At 44.6% G+C, this 16,454-nt stretch overlaps 2 protein-coding genes across 12 annotated transcripts in view; one reads left to right on the plus strand and one right to left on the minus strand.

Annotated features, from left to right (window-relative positions):
* ARHGAP22 (Rho GTPase activating protein 22) overlaps positions 1-742 on the plus strand; it is a 162,077-nt gene extending 161,335 nt beyond the window's left edge. For 6 of the 8 annotated variants that reach the window (XR_013959022.1, XM_080641300.1, XM_080641301.1 and 3 more), the window contains one exon: positions 236-742. Coding sequence is in view for 6 of the 8 variants with exons in the window: in XM_080641300.1 (XP_080497426.1) it covers positions 236-458 (223 nt within the window). In the remaining 2 variants the exon portion in view is untranslated. The remainder of the gene's footprint in view (positions 1-235) is intronic. The other 2 variants (XR_013959023.1, XM_080641305.1) reach the window with 2 other exon arrangements.
* Positions 743-5,796: 5,054 nt separating this feature from the next.
* Positions 5,797-16,454, minus strand: part of MAPK8 (mitogen-activated protein kinase 8) — a 131,740-nt gene continuing 121,082 nt past the window's right edge. For 2 of the 4 annotated variants that reach the window (XM_080687454.1, XM_080687453.1), the window contains exon 12: positions 5,797-10,210. In XM_080687454.1, coding sequence (XP_080543580.1) covers positions 10,065-10,210 — 146 coding nt within the window. In that variant the 3' untranslated portion in view covers positions 5,797-10,064. Of the gene's footprint in view, positions 10,216-16,454 lie in introns of all 4 variants that reach the window. The other 2 variants (XM_080687455.1, XM_080687456.1) reach the window with 1 other exon arrangement.

Raw genomic sequence — 16,454 nt, forward strand, 5'->3', positions numbered from 1 at the left:
TCAGGGGGACCCCTGGCCTCGGGTATCCAGGGCCAAGTGCTCCCATGATGTTTCTGGATCGTGGCTGAGGGCAGTGCTTGGGGTGGGCCTCGTGAGCCAGCCCAGCCGCTGTGTGCCCCGTAGGCCCTGCCTGAGCAGCCCTTCCCCATCGGGCAAGGCAGGTCCGTGACAGTGCTCTCTCAGCAAACCCAGCAGGGCAGAGCCTGAAACAGTGCCTTTCTTCTTGATTTTTAAGACTCGAAGACGGTACCACCGACCTAAGGAAACGAATGTTGTGGCTGGAGGAGGAGCTGGACCAGGAGAAGAAGAAGTACACAATGCTGCAGATCAGGCTGCGGAACTCGGAGCGGGCGCGGGAGGACGCCGAGAGGAGGAACCAGCTGCTGCAGGAGGAAATGGAGGAGTTTTTCTCCACCCTGGGCAACCTGACTGTGGGGGCCAGAGGGGCCCCACAGTGAAGGAGCTCACTGCTCGCTTCCCTCCACAGGGGGAGGGTGGGCTGTGAGGAGGCCCGAGCCCCTGCCTCATGGACCTCGGCAGTGCCTGGCGCTCTGCAGCCAGCGGAGAGGGAGTGTTGCCTCACGGCCACGGAAGCCTGAGCCCCTCATGCGATCTGGCTGCTGCTGCTGACTGGCAGGTGCCAGAGGTGACAGGCCCATGGCCACCAAAACAGATGGCGCCTGGGACCCAAGTAGCACACCAGGGACACTGCCTTCTTTATTAAACCTGCTCTGCAAGTGGGATGCTTGACTTCTTCTTTAAGGTGAAGCACAGTGGGGTTACCGAGTGATCTCTGTGCTTTATCGGGAGGGTTGGGGTCCTCACGGTGTCTGTGGGTGGAATGCCAGTGGGGTGTGAAGCTCCCCGAGGAGCTCAGAGTTGCCACAGCTCTGAAGCTGGAGTTCTGCAAATCCGTGTCCTCAGCTACACCATCCCTGAGCTCAGGCAGGACCACTTCCTCCCTCCTTCTGCTCCGAGGGCTGGAGCCTGCACAGCTGGTCCTGGGCCCAGGAGCCTGCTTTCATCTGCCTGGTCAGCTCTGCTCCAGGGGCCCATGCCTCAGGCTATGCCCATCTCCCATGCAGACTTCTGTCCAGCTGATGCTAATCCTCCCCAGTACCCATTCACCCTCCTCCAGTTCCTCCTCTGTTCAAAGCTCCAATTAGGGCCCTGGCTCGTGTGTCTAGTGGTTAGAGCACTGGTCCAGGCACCTAAAGATCCAAGGTTCGATTCCTGGTCAAGGGCACGTATGAGGTTTGATCCTTGGCCTTGGTCAGGACATGTACGGGAGGCAACCAATTGATGTGTCTCTCTCACATCAATGTTTCTCTCTCCCTCTCTCCCTCCCTTCCACTCTCTCTAAAAAAAAAATAGAAAAAATATCCTCTATTGAGGATAAAAAAAAAAAGTTCCAATTAGGACAAATCTTCAAGGAAAGCCTTTCCTTGGCACCACATGCAGCCTGAGCCTGGCCAGAGCTCCGTGGCATGGGCCACAGGCAGCACCAAAGAAGCCCCTCCGAGAGGACAGCCCTGGCTGCTGGGGCCCTGGCAAAGCCAGCACCAGTGTCCCTTCTGCTGCCCAGTGTCCTTACACAGCACTTCTCATTACCTGGAGCAGTCACTGCAGTGGGTTTTTTTTTGGGGGGGTGGTGAGGAGTGGGGTCACCAAAGTGCCCCAGTTTCTGACCACTATCTCTGGAGAAGTCTGAGGCCCAGAGCCCACCCATCTCAAATCAGGTCTAAACGGCACCGTGTGGTGAACCATCGGCCAGAGCTCTGCTGGAGAGCTCTGCCCAGGCCCCCTGCAATCCCAATCAGATTCCCCGGAAGGTGGAATAACTACCCTCCTCTCTATTTCAAGGAGAAAGAAAATGCGAGGTGACTAATTCCTCACAGCTGCCCAGGAAGGTAGGAATTGACCCGCACGGCCCTTTCAGAGGAGGAAGTGGAGTTAAGTGGGGAACCCATGTGTTCCTGAGTTCCACTGTCCTGGAATTCTGCCAACTTTGACCTGGAAAGAAAATGCCACCAGGCTCTTAAAGTAATGGAAAATACCAAAGAGGGTTCATGAATGGAAAGGAAGGCCATCGGCCCTTAGCTGCTAACATTGGCAAGGGCAATGGGCTCAGCTGCCCTCCAAGTCCTTCATCTAAACCAGCTCATAAGCCGCATCTGCCACCTGCTCGCAAAACTAGGATCTGCAAATGAATACCATTACTCCTTATAAAAAATAAAAAAACAATCCCACTTACATTGCAACAAAAAAAAATTACTTAGGAAAAACTTAACTAAGGAGGTAAAAGAGCTTCACTCAGAAAATCACAGGACATTGAAAAAAGAGATAGAGGAAGATATAAACAAGTGGAAGAATATGCTGTGTTCATGGATTGGTAGAATTAACATCATTAAAATGTCCATACTACCCAAGGCAATCTACAGATTCAATGCAATCCCTATTAAAACACCAATGGCATATTTCATAGACCTAGAACAAACTCTCCAAAAATTCACATGGAATAAAAAATAGACCCTGAATAGCCTCAGCTATCTTGAGAAAGAACAAAGTTGGAGGGACCACAATACCAGATTATCAAGTTATACTACAAAGCCCCTGTAATTAAAATAACCTGATACTGGCACAAGAACAGGCATATAGATCAATGGAACACAACAAAGACCCCAGAAATCAACCCAAGCCATTATACTCAATATTTGACAAAGGAGGCAAGAGCATACAATAGAATCAAGGCAGTCTTTTCAATAAATGGTGTTGGGAAAATTAGACAGATACATGCAAAAAATGAAACTATACCACCAACTTACACCATACACAAGAATAAACTCAAAATGGACAAAAGACTCAAATGTAAGTCATGAAACCATAAAAATCCTCAAAGAAAACATGGGCAACACAATATCAGATATCTCATGCAGCAGAGTTTTCACATATATATCTCCTAAATCAAGAGAAACAAAAGAAAATAATGGGACTACATCAAACTAAAAAGCTTCTGCACAGCAAAAGAAACCAGCATCAAAATGAAAAAGAACCCACTGTATGGGAGAACATATTTGCCAATGATACATCTGATAAGTGGTTAATTTCCAAAATATATATAAAGTACTCATATAACTCAACAAAAGGAAGAGAAACAATCCAATTAAAAAATGGGCAGAGGACCTGAATAGACACTTCTCCAAAGAGGACATACAAATGGCCAAGAGACATATGAAAAGATGTTCAACAGCACTAATTATCAGAGAGGTACAAATTAAAATGATAGTGAGATATCACCTCACACCTGTCAGAATGGCTACCACCAATAAATCAACAAATGACACGTGCTGGTGAGGATGTGGATAAAAGGGAGCCCTAGTGCATGGCTGGTGGGAATGTAGACTGGTGCAGCCATTATGGAAAACAGTATGGAGTTTCCTCAAAATATTAAAAGTGGAACTGCCTTATGACCCAGGTATATATCCTAAGAAGCCTGATGCACCAATCAGAAAGAATGTATGCACCCCTATTTCATAGCAGCACAATGTACAATAGCTAAGGTCTGGAAACAGCCCGGGTGCCCATCAGTAGATGAGTGGATAAAAAAAAGCTGTGGTACATTTACACCATGGAATACTATGCAGCAGTAAAAAATAAAAAAAAAAATAAAAAAAGAACATCTTACCCTTTGAGACAGCATGAAGGGACCTGGAGAGTATTGGTGTTAAGTGAAATAAGCCAGTCAGAGAAAGACAAGTATCACATGATCTCACTCACAGGTGGAATCTAATGAACAAAATAGAACCAGAGACATTAAAGCATAGACCACACTGTGGAATCTCATAGGGAAGGAAGGTAGGGTGAGCAAGAAGAGATTAACCAAAGAACTTGGGTGGAGGGGGTCAATGTAGGGGGGGGGGGGAGACAGGGGCTATGTGTAATACTTTCAACAATAAAGATAAATTAAAAAACAAAATAAAATTCATGAAGTCAGTTTTATAAAATACATGAAGTCAGCCATTTCAGTAGCCCTGGGAGAGACTATCGCCCACCTTCCTCATCCAACAGGAAGCAGCCCTGGCTCTTCGAGACAGACTTGCCCCCAATTACCCAAACTCGCCCCTGAGCTCAGGCTGACCTGGGTCTGCAGGAATCAGCAGATCCCACCCTCTAGGACCTGTCTGGCCAGGGCTTTTAGTTCTCCTTTTACTCTGCTCTGACCCCTCAGCCTCCCCCAGTTTTCTCTCAAGACATTGTGATTCTTTATACTGCATTTCCTGCCAATGTGTCAAAGCACTTTTCACCCTGCCTCATGGCCACTCAATCCTTAGCAATCCGAGCTTTGCCCCACTGTGCAGGGAGCGCTAAGTCTCACACGTGTGACAATCAACAGGAGTCCCCTTCCCGTTTCCTCTGTCAGCAAACTGACACTGCAGGGGCCGGACCTCACGAGGGAGGAGCTGAGAGGCAGGAGTAGGCTCTGAGCCAGGACTGCTCTCCCCCGCCCGCCCAAGATGTGCAGTGTGGCCACACAGACTTCACACTGGTTTGTAATCTGAAGTCCATAATCCGAAAGGACGTCGGAAGCATTCTTCCCGCACAAGCTCTCCTTGCGGCCCAGTCACCAGGGCCAGCACCTCCTTCAGCCAGCTAACTGGTGAGTGTGCTGAGGGAAGGCACCTGAGCCCCTTCTCATTCTCATGGGAGAAAGACCCGCTGTCAGCTGGGCCCTGCCTGAGGCTTCTCTGTAACCACCTTCCCTGCCTCGGGTCCAGCCCACCTGGCTTCCCCTGCCAGGGACCCTCCCAACCAGAGGTCTGCGCAGAGGACTCCTCATTCTCACGAACTACAAGCTCCTATACCTTTAAATGAAGACAATGCCTCCAAAACGCTTCATTTCATTGTCAGTCAGGCCCACGCGAGGTGTGCAGGGCTAGGGCATGAGCGCATTCACTAACGGAATGAAATGTTAGACAGAAACCCAACATTTATGAAGTGCATTTGAAGTAACTTTTAAGTTTAAAATAAAGTCCAGAGACACATTGGTATATTCGTTGTAAAAGCTAAAGGTGTTTTTAAAGCACAAACCAGTACAATTTAATTTTCATTCCCATAGAGCCAACGGGCTTTCCCAGAACAACACTAAGCTAATGCAGCCCCGGGAACGGGACCAGTTCCTCCTTCACTTGGTGCCGCGCCTCCCCTGAGGCCTGGCAATGACCACTGCTGCTGAGCGCTCAGCCCCCTGGACCATGAGCTCGCCACAGGGTGCCGTCTGCCTTGACTCAGAGCAGAGGTGTGAGTGCAGGGGAGGGGCAGCATGGATGCAGGATCATCTGAGCAAGAGCTAAGTGAGATGGAGTGTCAACTCCCAGAGCCTGGACACAGGCACGGTGACCCGCCAAGCAGCCTGCCCGATGTTGGCAGTGGGAAGGTACGGGCCAAGCTGAAGCCCCTGGTTTGTCTGGAAAGAGATGCTTTTTAAGTACTTATTTTCGCTAAGTGGCCACGATGGCTATTCTCTCGCATGCTTACCAAGAACTAGGTTAAGGGTGTTGAAGCAAATTCCCTTAAAAAAAAAGTTTCTGCAGCGATTTCAAACACCAGAAAAGCAAGACTAGATAAACCAGGAAACCAGGGCATGGTTTAGGCTCCTTAGTCTACATAGAACCCAAACCTAGGAAACCGGCCCCAGTGTTACCCTTCATCCCCACCTACGGGCTATCTTAAAATTGCCCAGAAAAACTTTTTAGCAAAAATTCAGATAATTTTCAATGAAAACACTTAATTTCATAGTGTTCATACCACTTTTTCTTTTTTATTTAAAATATTATAACCAATGAACATACTAGATAACATTGTCTACATCCAGTGGTGCGTGTTTAATGACTAGGGCATGAATGATTAAAAACCACACAATGATCTCAGCATTCCCTACAAAGTGCCCCATTTTGTTTGTCTAGAGGAGGGAACGGAACGGGGAGGAACGAGGAGTGGCGTCGTCCAGGGAGAACGCAAATGGGAGTTACCATATTTGTGTTTCAGGTGGTAACACCTGCTTAACAGGATAAACTGTAATGAGAAAATAGATGTCACAGTCCAGGTAGACAGCTAGTTCAATTTAAATTCATCATTCGGCTAAAAGTTTAAGAGCTTCTCAAAAATATACCAAATATTGGGCCTACAAAAGTAATTTATTTCTTCGTAAAGTTTAGACTTAGTCCTTCTGTAAAATGTAAAGGATGGACTGATGTCACGAGCAGGTTTCTACTTGCAAAACAGACAACAATAACGTCCAACAAGCACACCTAACAATTTCAAAGCTACACAGCAGGAGGGTTGACATGGAGTCTCTCTTACTGATGCCGGTACGTATTTCACATATACTTACTGGTACTGTGTCAACACTGACTATGAAGTGTTTAACACACACTTATACTCACACCCAGTAAAGAAGTAAGAGCAAGGGCTACGGCTTACTTGGGAAAGCATAGAAAATTAGTGTGAGGTAGTTCAATACAAACCTAATTTGTACGTTATTGTGAGAATAAAACATTGTGCAAAACTAATCCACAGGTAACAGTTCTTAAAAGTTTCAGTAATGAAAAGAATCTAAACCAGAAATGACCAGAAAGTGTTACTCTTACTAGACTCTCCTAAGAGCACTTAACTAAGAGCAGTTAGTTTGAAATTAAGACTTGTGTTCCTTATGAGTTTTCTAATCATACCCCAAACTATACATTTCTGCTTCAATGCCCTTTATCCCTTCATCTTTCTTGCTATTAGGAAAATTAGTTTTCCCTGATTCAGAAAAAGCCTAAGAGAGATGAGTAGAAACACAATCTATCGTAACATGTAAAGGACAGAGTTGACATTGAAGAGGCTGATAATGACAGGATGGTGGTTTGTCTTCTACCCGTGAGAGTTTACTGGGACCTGGGGCTTCATGCGGTCATTCTACAGCTATTGCGACCAACGGACACTCACAAACTACAACGGTATTTCTGAAAACAGACTTGCTTTCACCTCAGTATGTGCAGGCTTTGCCTGGGCCACATTGAGTGGTTGGTGTGAACCATGCTACCTGTACCCGGAGCAACTCCCTGGCCTGCCGCCTACTTCACTCTGAACCTTCATCTTCTCAGACAGCATGGCAGGATGAGCATGGAGGGAAGCTGGCTGCCTTACACACAACCACTTCTCTGGACGGTCAGGGGCTGTGTGGTGGCTTCATTTCTCTGGATAAGTCTGGTGTGATGTGTGTGCCTCTACCCCCCTGGGAGAGTGCGTGCCAGGAACCACAGGCACCGAGGATGCGTGGCAAAGTGAGAACCGTTCAGCTAACAGTAGGAACAGGCTAAGATGCTCGATGTATGTAAAGTGTAAGCAAGCAATCCCAACAATTACTTTACAAATGATCAATACACATTAGAGGGTAACAGAATAGTAAGCCGGAAGAAATATGTAGAGAGAATTAGAATTAGTGTCTCTTTCCTAACCTATAAAGTTGAGTAATAGATCTTGGTCAAAATAACTCTCTGACAGTAAGAAGATGGTACACTAAGTGTATAAAATTGAAAAACCAAAGTTTAAATAAGCAAGGTGGCTTTACATTAAGCACTGCCGGAAAGAAATCTTATTTGTAATTTCTGTTAAAAAACAAACAAACACAAATGTTTAAGATATTTTAAAGGTTCAAAATGTTTTAAAAATAAAATGAACATGTATATCTTTACCTTAACAAATTTAAGAGGGAATGCTGTATTTAGATACTGCATTTTAAAAACCTAGGTACACACATTTAACAGACAGACTTTGTTTTCAAGATAGAATTTAAGCATTTTTGTCTCCATTAACTAATGAGTTCATTTTCTCTGGATCAACTGAAACATGCTGGTTGGCAAGTGGGAGCTGGCATTTACAACAAATGATACAGTAACAACACCTGGTTTTCTTGCTTAACCAACATCTGTATCAATAGAGATGGCTTGTTAGCAATCAAACCTAAACTATGGGGAGCTTCTGAAAGCATGTCAGTTGTTAAAGTGCAATAGTGAAATGGTCTACCCTAGAAAACAAAGCTAGTTTACTGTCAAACTCATATACACAAAGGACACACTCACGTTTAAACGTCTCCGCACATCCAATCCTGTTTCTACAAGTCAAGGTGTTAGTCTCAAAACTCTAAGTTGCTAAGTAAAATTAATGCACCATGTTGTATGAGTAGAAAAGGGACTGATAAAAAGGTTGACAACTTCTAAGGAGACTGGAAATCATGACTTTAAACCATCAAAAACAAACTTGCTATTTCAAAGTATATAAAAAGGCTAATGTATTTTAATCCTAAATATTGCACAGTAACAATTATCACTCAAAGGAATTTTGCACTAAATATACAAATAACATGCCAGGCGAGCTTTGAGACCTGTGTTGAGCTGCACCAGTGCTTGCTCCTGTTGGTCACTAACTCCCATGAGCTTTCTGCTAGAACCTTGCCACGTATCTAAGTGTGCACTTCCTAGTTCATGACATGAAATCCCTCTGCTCCAAACATAACAAAAAGTCCTGGGGCATCACAGATAATGCATTCAGAGATGAGACTTCAATGACATTTTACTTAAGAAAAATCCCGCCATAGAGAAATAATTCTGCAGATATAAAATGTAAACAGTTACATCACTTGTCAGGAGCAGCACCATTCTTACACTACTCAACATCCACATTGCGGTTTTACTGAAAATCAGATATAAAAAATGAAAGTCTCAGACTAAATAATCACCATTTATGCCTGCTCTGCTCAGTGTGGAGAAACAGTCCTTGGGAAATGATACCTTATATATGGCTGTGTGCTACTATTTTCAGATGAACGGTATATTGCTCCTTGGATACATCACCTACAGAAATCTAAGTAGGCTTTGGAACCTCCCGACAGCTAGTATAGACATGATTATGCTACAGGTAGAATCAAATGGCCAGAAGCACCCGGGCTGGTGCTCAACTGCCTGGAAACCGGAAGGTCCAAGGCCCCCCGCTGCAAGAGAAAGGACCAGCTCCAGACCATCCATCACTGGACCTGCAGCCTGAGGAGCTCAGCTCAGTGTGCACAAGAGTAGGGCTCACAGCTAGGAGGCGAACCATCTGCTCATCTGCAGTGAAATGTATTACTCATTATCTGCAGTGAAATGTATTACTCATCATCTGCAGTGAAATGTATTACTCATCATCTGCAGTGAAATGTATTACTCATGAAGCATCCTTTTGGCTTTACGTGGTGAGGTCTGAGCATGCCACAGACTTGCAGGAAACACCATATTCTTTTCACTTGACTTTTGTTGGGTAAAGTGGGGGGAGGGAGTAGAAGGATGGTGGTGGACGCCCAGCATCTTCAAAAACATGCTCTGAGTTATTCTGCCATTTAGATGATGGGGCTTTTGCCAAAATTCATGTAGAATTACTACCAATAGTTGTAACTAAATTAGGATTGGCAAGTAGCAATAATGGAGGTTTGTGTTTTTTTTTAACATGTTCATCATTTACAGTAGTTATTCCTGAATATAACTGGCTACAGGTTACTTTCCCTCACTCCTCTGTGGTTATTTCATTGATAAGCACATAACCCTGAAGGATAGCATCATGAACAAAACATTTGAAATAATTTCTAATTTAAAAAAAACTATAAAAATCTTAAATAATTCATGATATAGGCAAGTCACCACATAATAGTTGCTTTGATAAACAAAATCTTACAAATTCAGTAAAAAAAATCAGCAGCATAAGATAAAGCAAATATGCAAAAAATTTAAACCATGATAAAATAATTAGGTTTACATTATACAGTTAATTACAGCAAAAATACAATACAGTTTTGTTGCTGTTTTAAAACAACTTAAGTTTTAAATTACATCACTTGAAATTAAAAAAAAATAAACTACTTTACTACAAAATGAATTCTACATTTTTGAAAAATCACTCAAAATAAGACCACTGACTTAGTTCTCAAAGTAGTTCTATCAAGGGCTAAACAACTCCCCATCCCTCCCCTCCCACCCCCCAGGCCCAAGTAGTCATCTACAGCAGCCCAGAGGTCCAGCTGATGCTTCTAGACTGCTGTCGGTATCCGAGGCCAAAGTTGGATCTGTTGACATTGAAGAAACATCATTGACAGACGGTGATGACGATGGATGCTGAGAGCCATTGATCACTGCTGCACCTGTGCTATGAGAAACAAAACCGCAAATCAGTTGCAGACAGAGTTGCAGACCCGGTCACTTGTACTATTATTGGCTACCTCCAGCGGTCAATGACTTTTCTCTTGGCTTTAAAAAGCCCACTAAAAATAATCAGAAGTGAAATTCAGAACAACACTAATTTATCAACTCTTTTCATTACAATTTATGAGGTGAGAACTGAACATGTCTTGAAACCCAGTGTCCTGTCCTTTCACAAATTTGTTTTCAGTTCAAGATAAGAATTGTTAAGTCCAAGACACTTAGAAACGGTCCTATTGCAAGATTCATAAATGGGCTTCAGGCTGTGTGAGAATACTGATAATGTTATCGTAGACAGTAAGGGAGCACCAGGGAGTCTCCCCCACTGCCCAAGATGGTGCAGGGGGAGATTCTTACACTGAGCACACCAAAAGACAGAAATATGAATGGAGAAGGCCTGAAGGTGCCAAAAGCGAGGAATATGAATGGACAGGGCCTGAGCTGCCAAAAGCTAGGAATATGAATGGACAGGGCCTGAGCTGCCAAAAGCTGGAAATATGAATAGACAGGGTCCAAGCAGCCAAAAGGTTGGGAAGATAAATGGATAGGGCACCAAAAGATAGCAAGATAATTTAATAGGAAAAAAAAATCCCTCCCCTTCCTATCCCTAAAAGAACCACAGGCTTGAGTAGGAAGAGAGATGGTCTCTGAGATGGGAGTTCGCTGTTCTCTCAGGCAGTGCGGCTCCTGAATAAAACCTCTTTTCTTTTGCACCAGTACCTTTCTCCTGAGTTTGGCTTTCATTGCAGTAGGCAGCCGAACCTCTGCTTTTTTGTTCGGTTAGTTTTTGGCAACTCTGGTGGGACAGCATGGACCTTCACAAGTCCTGGAGGGCCTGGGTGGGGGCCCCAGCTGCCTGTGGCAGGCTGACCCCAAACCTGGGAGCAGGTCTGTGAGGATTTCCCAGCAGCTGCCAAGAGGTTTTCTGCTTTTTTTTTTTAAAAAAAAAATAAAATAAAATAAATATATATATATATATATATATATATATATATATATATTATTATTAATTTTTTTACAGAGAGGAAGGGAGAGGGATAGAGAGTTAGAAACATCGATGAGAAACATCAATTAGCTGCCTCCTGCACACCCCCAACTGGGGATGTGCCCGCAACCAAGGTACATGCCCTTGATCAGAATCGAACCTGGGACCCTTCAGTCCACAGGCCAATGCTCTATCCACTGAGCCAAACCGGTTAGGGCCCAAGAGGTTTTCTTGGAGAATTTCCCTGCACTTCCTCTCAATGCATCAGTCTCCTAAAATGTAGGCTGGTGAAAGGAAACTGGTTTTGGGGGAGCAGATGAATTCCAAGACTGGGTAAGTCACACTGGCCTGCACATTGGGGGGTTCTTTTCTTCCTGCCACTTGGGCTTTATGCTATCTGGGTCCAGTTAGGACTGCTTGTGGTATCTGTTGGCAGAGTATACTAGTAAGACCTTAGGACTTGCTTTTGTTTGTTTAGATTAATGGAATTATGGGCTCAACTTTTGTTTATATGTTCCCATTTCGTCTGGGGTCTTGCTATAGTTACAGTTTTGGCTTTGTACTTTCGTGCCATCAGGGGTTGTTCTGTTTCAACTCCTGAATGAAGCCCACTGGGCCAAATTTTAGAGATTAATTCATGTACAGCTATGATCCAATGACTAAAGAGGAGTTGGTTTTCTACTGTAATACTGCTTGGCCTATATATACTTAAGAGTATGGGGGGAAAATGGCCCCTAAATAGTTCCCTAAATTACTACAGCATCATACAGTTGTAATTGTTTTGCCAAAAATCAGAGAAATGGGATGAAATCCCTTACCTCCAGATGTTTATGACTTTACACAATAAGAATTTGGCAAAAAAAAAAAAAAAAAAAAAGCGGCGGGCGGGGTGTGGGGGGAGAACCTTATGACTCAGAGAAGGGAACTGGCTTCAAAATAGTAAGATACAGGAAAAAAAGAGAAATTATGAGATAAGTCTCTTTAATGCTCTGAACCCAGGGGACCCAGGATTAGCAGCAGCAGAATTTCCCCACCACTACCCCAGTTGCTGGATGCCCTTGAGATAGGTGCACATCCAGGGGATGACATCCCCACCCCTGTATGATGAAGGGATGGTCTCCCCCTTGAAGATCTGGCAGGGCACCCAATTTGGCCAGAGAGCACCCCTAACCAGAGAATGACAATTCCCTTTGAGGCAATACCCTATAGATGGAATAAGCCAGGAAGGCCAGCCTGCTAATCACTATTGGGCCCACACTCCATTTTCAACTTCAGGTTTACTGAATTGGAAAAATTTCAGCCCCTCATATAGGGAGAATCCTCAGAAAATGGCAGATCTTATTACCTCCATTTTTGTCACCCACCATCCAAACTGGGCAGATGTACAGGCTCTCCTTAACATCCTGCTAACGACAGATGAAAGGCAGCTAGTTATAGATAAAGCTAATGAAAAGGTTCATCGTCTGCATTAAGGGAATCCCAATGGGACCCCCAACCCAGCTGGGATGATTCCCTTGACAGAGCCCAACTGGGAAGCACACAGGGGGGACCTAGCATCCCTAGAACATTACAGAAGGTGCATATCAGAAGGGCTTAAGAAAGGATTTGTTAGACCTACCAAAAGCACACTGATGATGACTCACAGGCACCAGAAAATGTCCAGAGGGTAAACATGATTTTTTTTGGGGGGGGGGCAAAGTGCCCCAGATAGCAGAAAGAAGCACCAACCTTTAGATGGGGTATTGGGAATGAATCCCTCCCAGATGGTGGACGTAGCTTTTAAAGTTTACCATGCCTGGAAACAAGGAAATTAAAGCAGGGCAATGTTTTCTTAGAAACAGTGTGGGAAATCAGAAGGAGAGGCGGGACACAAAAAGAAAAGGGCAAGATCCACTAGGCATCAATCAATGCGCCTGCTGCAAAGAGGAAGGCCATTGAAGAAAGGACTGCCTAGAACTCAAAAAGAAAAATAAAAAGGATAGAAACCCTTGCTAGGAAATGTTAGAAAGGAATGACGAATCTGATGATGAATGAGGAGGCCCAGAGGCTCCCCTAGACACTTCCCGGCCTATTACTACTAGTATTTCCCTGCAGGAGCCTTGGCTACTATTAACTGTGGGGAACAAGCTAACTGAATCACTGTAGATACAGGAGCTACATACTCAGCCCTAAGTACAAAACTAACCAAGAAAAGTCCAGCTGCGGTGATGGTTACTTGAGTGACCAATTACAAAAACAGGTATTCCTTCAACCTCTAGAATGAACGCCAGCTTGAGAATAAAAAACTTACGCATAGTTATCTCTACATGCCAGACTGCCTGGTTCCATGGTGGGCCAACTTTTACTTTGCAAACTGCACGCACCAATAACTTTCCCCCGAGAAGCAGCAGTTCTGAATAAAAGTTCTGCTGGAACGTGCTCTCCAGCTCCAGGTGCTCCTGACTTGCCCAGAAGGAGCCGGAGGTGAATTCTTCCCACCCGAGATCTACAAGCAGTTTGATCGGGCTGTTTGGGCTGATGGAACCCCAGGGTGGAGCAGTTAACATCCAACCCACAGAAATTAACCCTAAAGAAGGGGCACGGATCCCATGGAAGAAGCAATACCCCCTGAAAAGGGAAGCTTTAGAGAGAATTCAACCAGTATTGCAGAAATTGTTAAAATCAGGATTAATCCAGCCATGCCAGACCCCCTGTAACAGCTGTGGTGATGGCTACTTGAGTGACCAATTACAAAAACAGGTGTTCCCCATTTTTGTCAGTGAAAAAGCCTCACTCTGATGAATATCGATTTGTACAGGATCTTAGGACCATAAATGACGTTGTCCAGGACATTCATCCTACGGTGCCCAACCTTATACTTTGATGACCACAGGGCCCAGGGACAGCAAATGATTTTCAGTTCTAGACTCGAAGGCTGCTTTTTTTCTGCATCCCAATAGATGAACAGGCTCAACTATTAATTGCCTTTGGATGGCAATACCCAGAAACTAAAGCCATGCTCTAATACTGTTGGACTGTGTAGCCACAGGGATTTAAGAATCCCCAATATTTCATATTGGGAAATATTATGAAAAGATTGAAGAGTTGTTCAATTTAAATCGGGAATTCTTCTACAATATGTAGATGCCTTACTACTAGCTAGTAATACTTACAAAGACTGTTTGCTCAACACCATCACAGTCTTGAACCATTTGGCAAAAAGAGAATATAAAGTATCGCCTCATAAGGCCCAGTTTTACAAGCAGGAGGTGGCATACCTGGGATTCCAATTGAAACAGGGCACTCGGAGCTTGATGGCTGATTGAAAACTGTAGCCATTGCTACAATAAAAATCCTGGAGAACCAGAGGCAGCTTCGTGGATTCTTAGGGATTATGGGGTTTTGCCGAATTTGGATTCTAAACTTAGGCCTTAAAGCGAAACCACTGTCTAATTCTTAGAAAGGACTGGACTCTGAACCTCTTAAGTGGACAGGAAACTGTCAGGCAGCATTGACACCTTAAAGGAAAAACTAGTTTTGGCTCCTGCACTAGGATTGCCCAATTTACAGAAAACTTTCAAATTACACGTTCATGAAAGGCAAGGAATTGAACTTGGGGTACTAACCCAGACCCTGGGAAATACCCCTCAAGCCATAGCCTATTTCTCAAAGAAACTAGATCATAAGACAAAGGGATGCTACCATGCCTCCTGGCAATAGCAGCTACCTGTGACATCTTACAGGAAGCAGAGAAATTCACTCTGGGGCAACCTACTATGGTATTTATACCATACCAGGTCCTAAAAAGGATGCTTTCATGAACCTAATTAGACCACATTTGAAGGATCCTCATTTATAAAGAACCAAGCCTGTAAATACCAGGCACTCCCTACTGCCTTGCTCCAGATGAGTGGCACTCCGAAGTGGGCTTAAATTAAACCCTTTTGAAATATGGGAGACCCTTCCAAGTTTCTGTTTTAGAACCTTCTCCTTTAGATTTAGAACATGAGTCAGAAATCAAACAGTATGTACAACATTCAGGGCAAACACCAACAACGTTGCACAACTTTGCTCATTGCAGGTCTATTTACTCATCCGATGAGCTTTATGCCCATTCCAGCTGGGAGGCCCAGTCTTAACTAAAGACCTGGGAGACTCAAGATCCTGAAGAGCAGTTAGCTGAGCAATGAACCAGTCCCTACGATGTCTGCTGACAACACACGCCTCCCTAAAGCTCACGGAATCCAGCCTTGGCTCTACCACACACAGTTAAAGCAGGCACCACCTGAGGAGGACTCAGATCTGGCTGTGCTGCTGCTGATACTGCAATGGAAAGCTGGACCTGCACTGCTGAAGGAGATTTAAAGTTCCTCTTTCAGAAAGGGACAGCACCGCCTATGGCTAAGTGACAATGTAATTTTTTATTTTCTCATTATTTTTTGACAATTGCTGTACTATACGCTCATGCTTGGACTGAGAACATCTTTGTCCACATTTCCCAGACAGTGGCTTCCTCAGCAAACTTACTGGTATTCTGTTGTTTGGTGCGCCACTCCAAACCCCACTCAGGATTAGATCATGGGAATACGTTAGTCTCTCCAGTTTCTGATTTAACTGCAATTCCCACTGCACTACTAGGCACACCCCTCACTGAGCACGTGACTGTTTGTCTGCACAACAGGTCTTCCTCTGGAAGCCACTGGCAACACTGCCTCTTGAAATCTGAAGCAGTCTCCCAGCTCCGCTTGCTCAGCAGTGCCATCCTCTAGACACCACACATGCTGCCTCTGAAGACAGCAATCCTCCTCCCTCGTGTAAAGGCTTCTCTCCATTCTGACCTCCTTCTTCCCTTGGTAGATGACAAGAATCTCTGGAGCCAGCAATAGGTAAGACTGTACACCCTTTGACAGCAGGAAGAAACGACAGAGATGAGCACTCCATCCATTTCCTCTTGTAAGATTACAAGACTCCAGAGTTTTGAAGCAGGGACTTGTTACTGCACACAGGGAGCGCTGGAGCGTCTCCACCATTGGCCAAATGGCTCAGGGGGAGATTCTTACACTGAGAGCACCAAAAGCTAGTAATATGAATGGGCAGTGCCTGAGCCTTCAAAAGCTAGTAATATGAAAAGAGACAGGGCCCCTGAGCACACAAAAGCTAGGAAGATGAATAGATAGGAAAATGCCTTCCCCTCCCTATCCCTGTTAAGAATAGCGGGCTTG

This window comes from Plecotus auritus, assembly GCF_963455305.1.
Source record: "Plecotus auritus genome assembly, chromosome: 9".
Classification (NCBI taxonomy): domain Eukaryota; kingdom Metazoa; phylum Chordata; class Mammalia; order Chiroptera; family Vespertilionidae; genus Plecotus; species Plecotus auritus.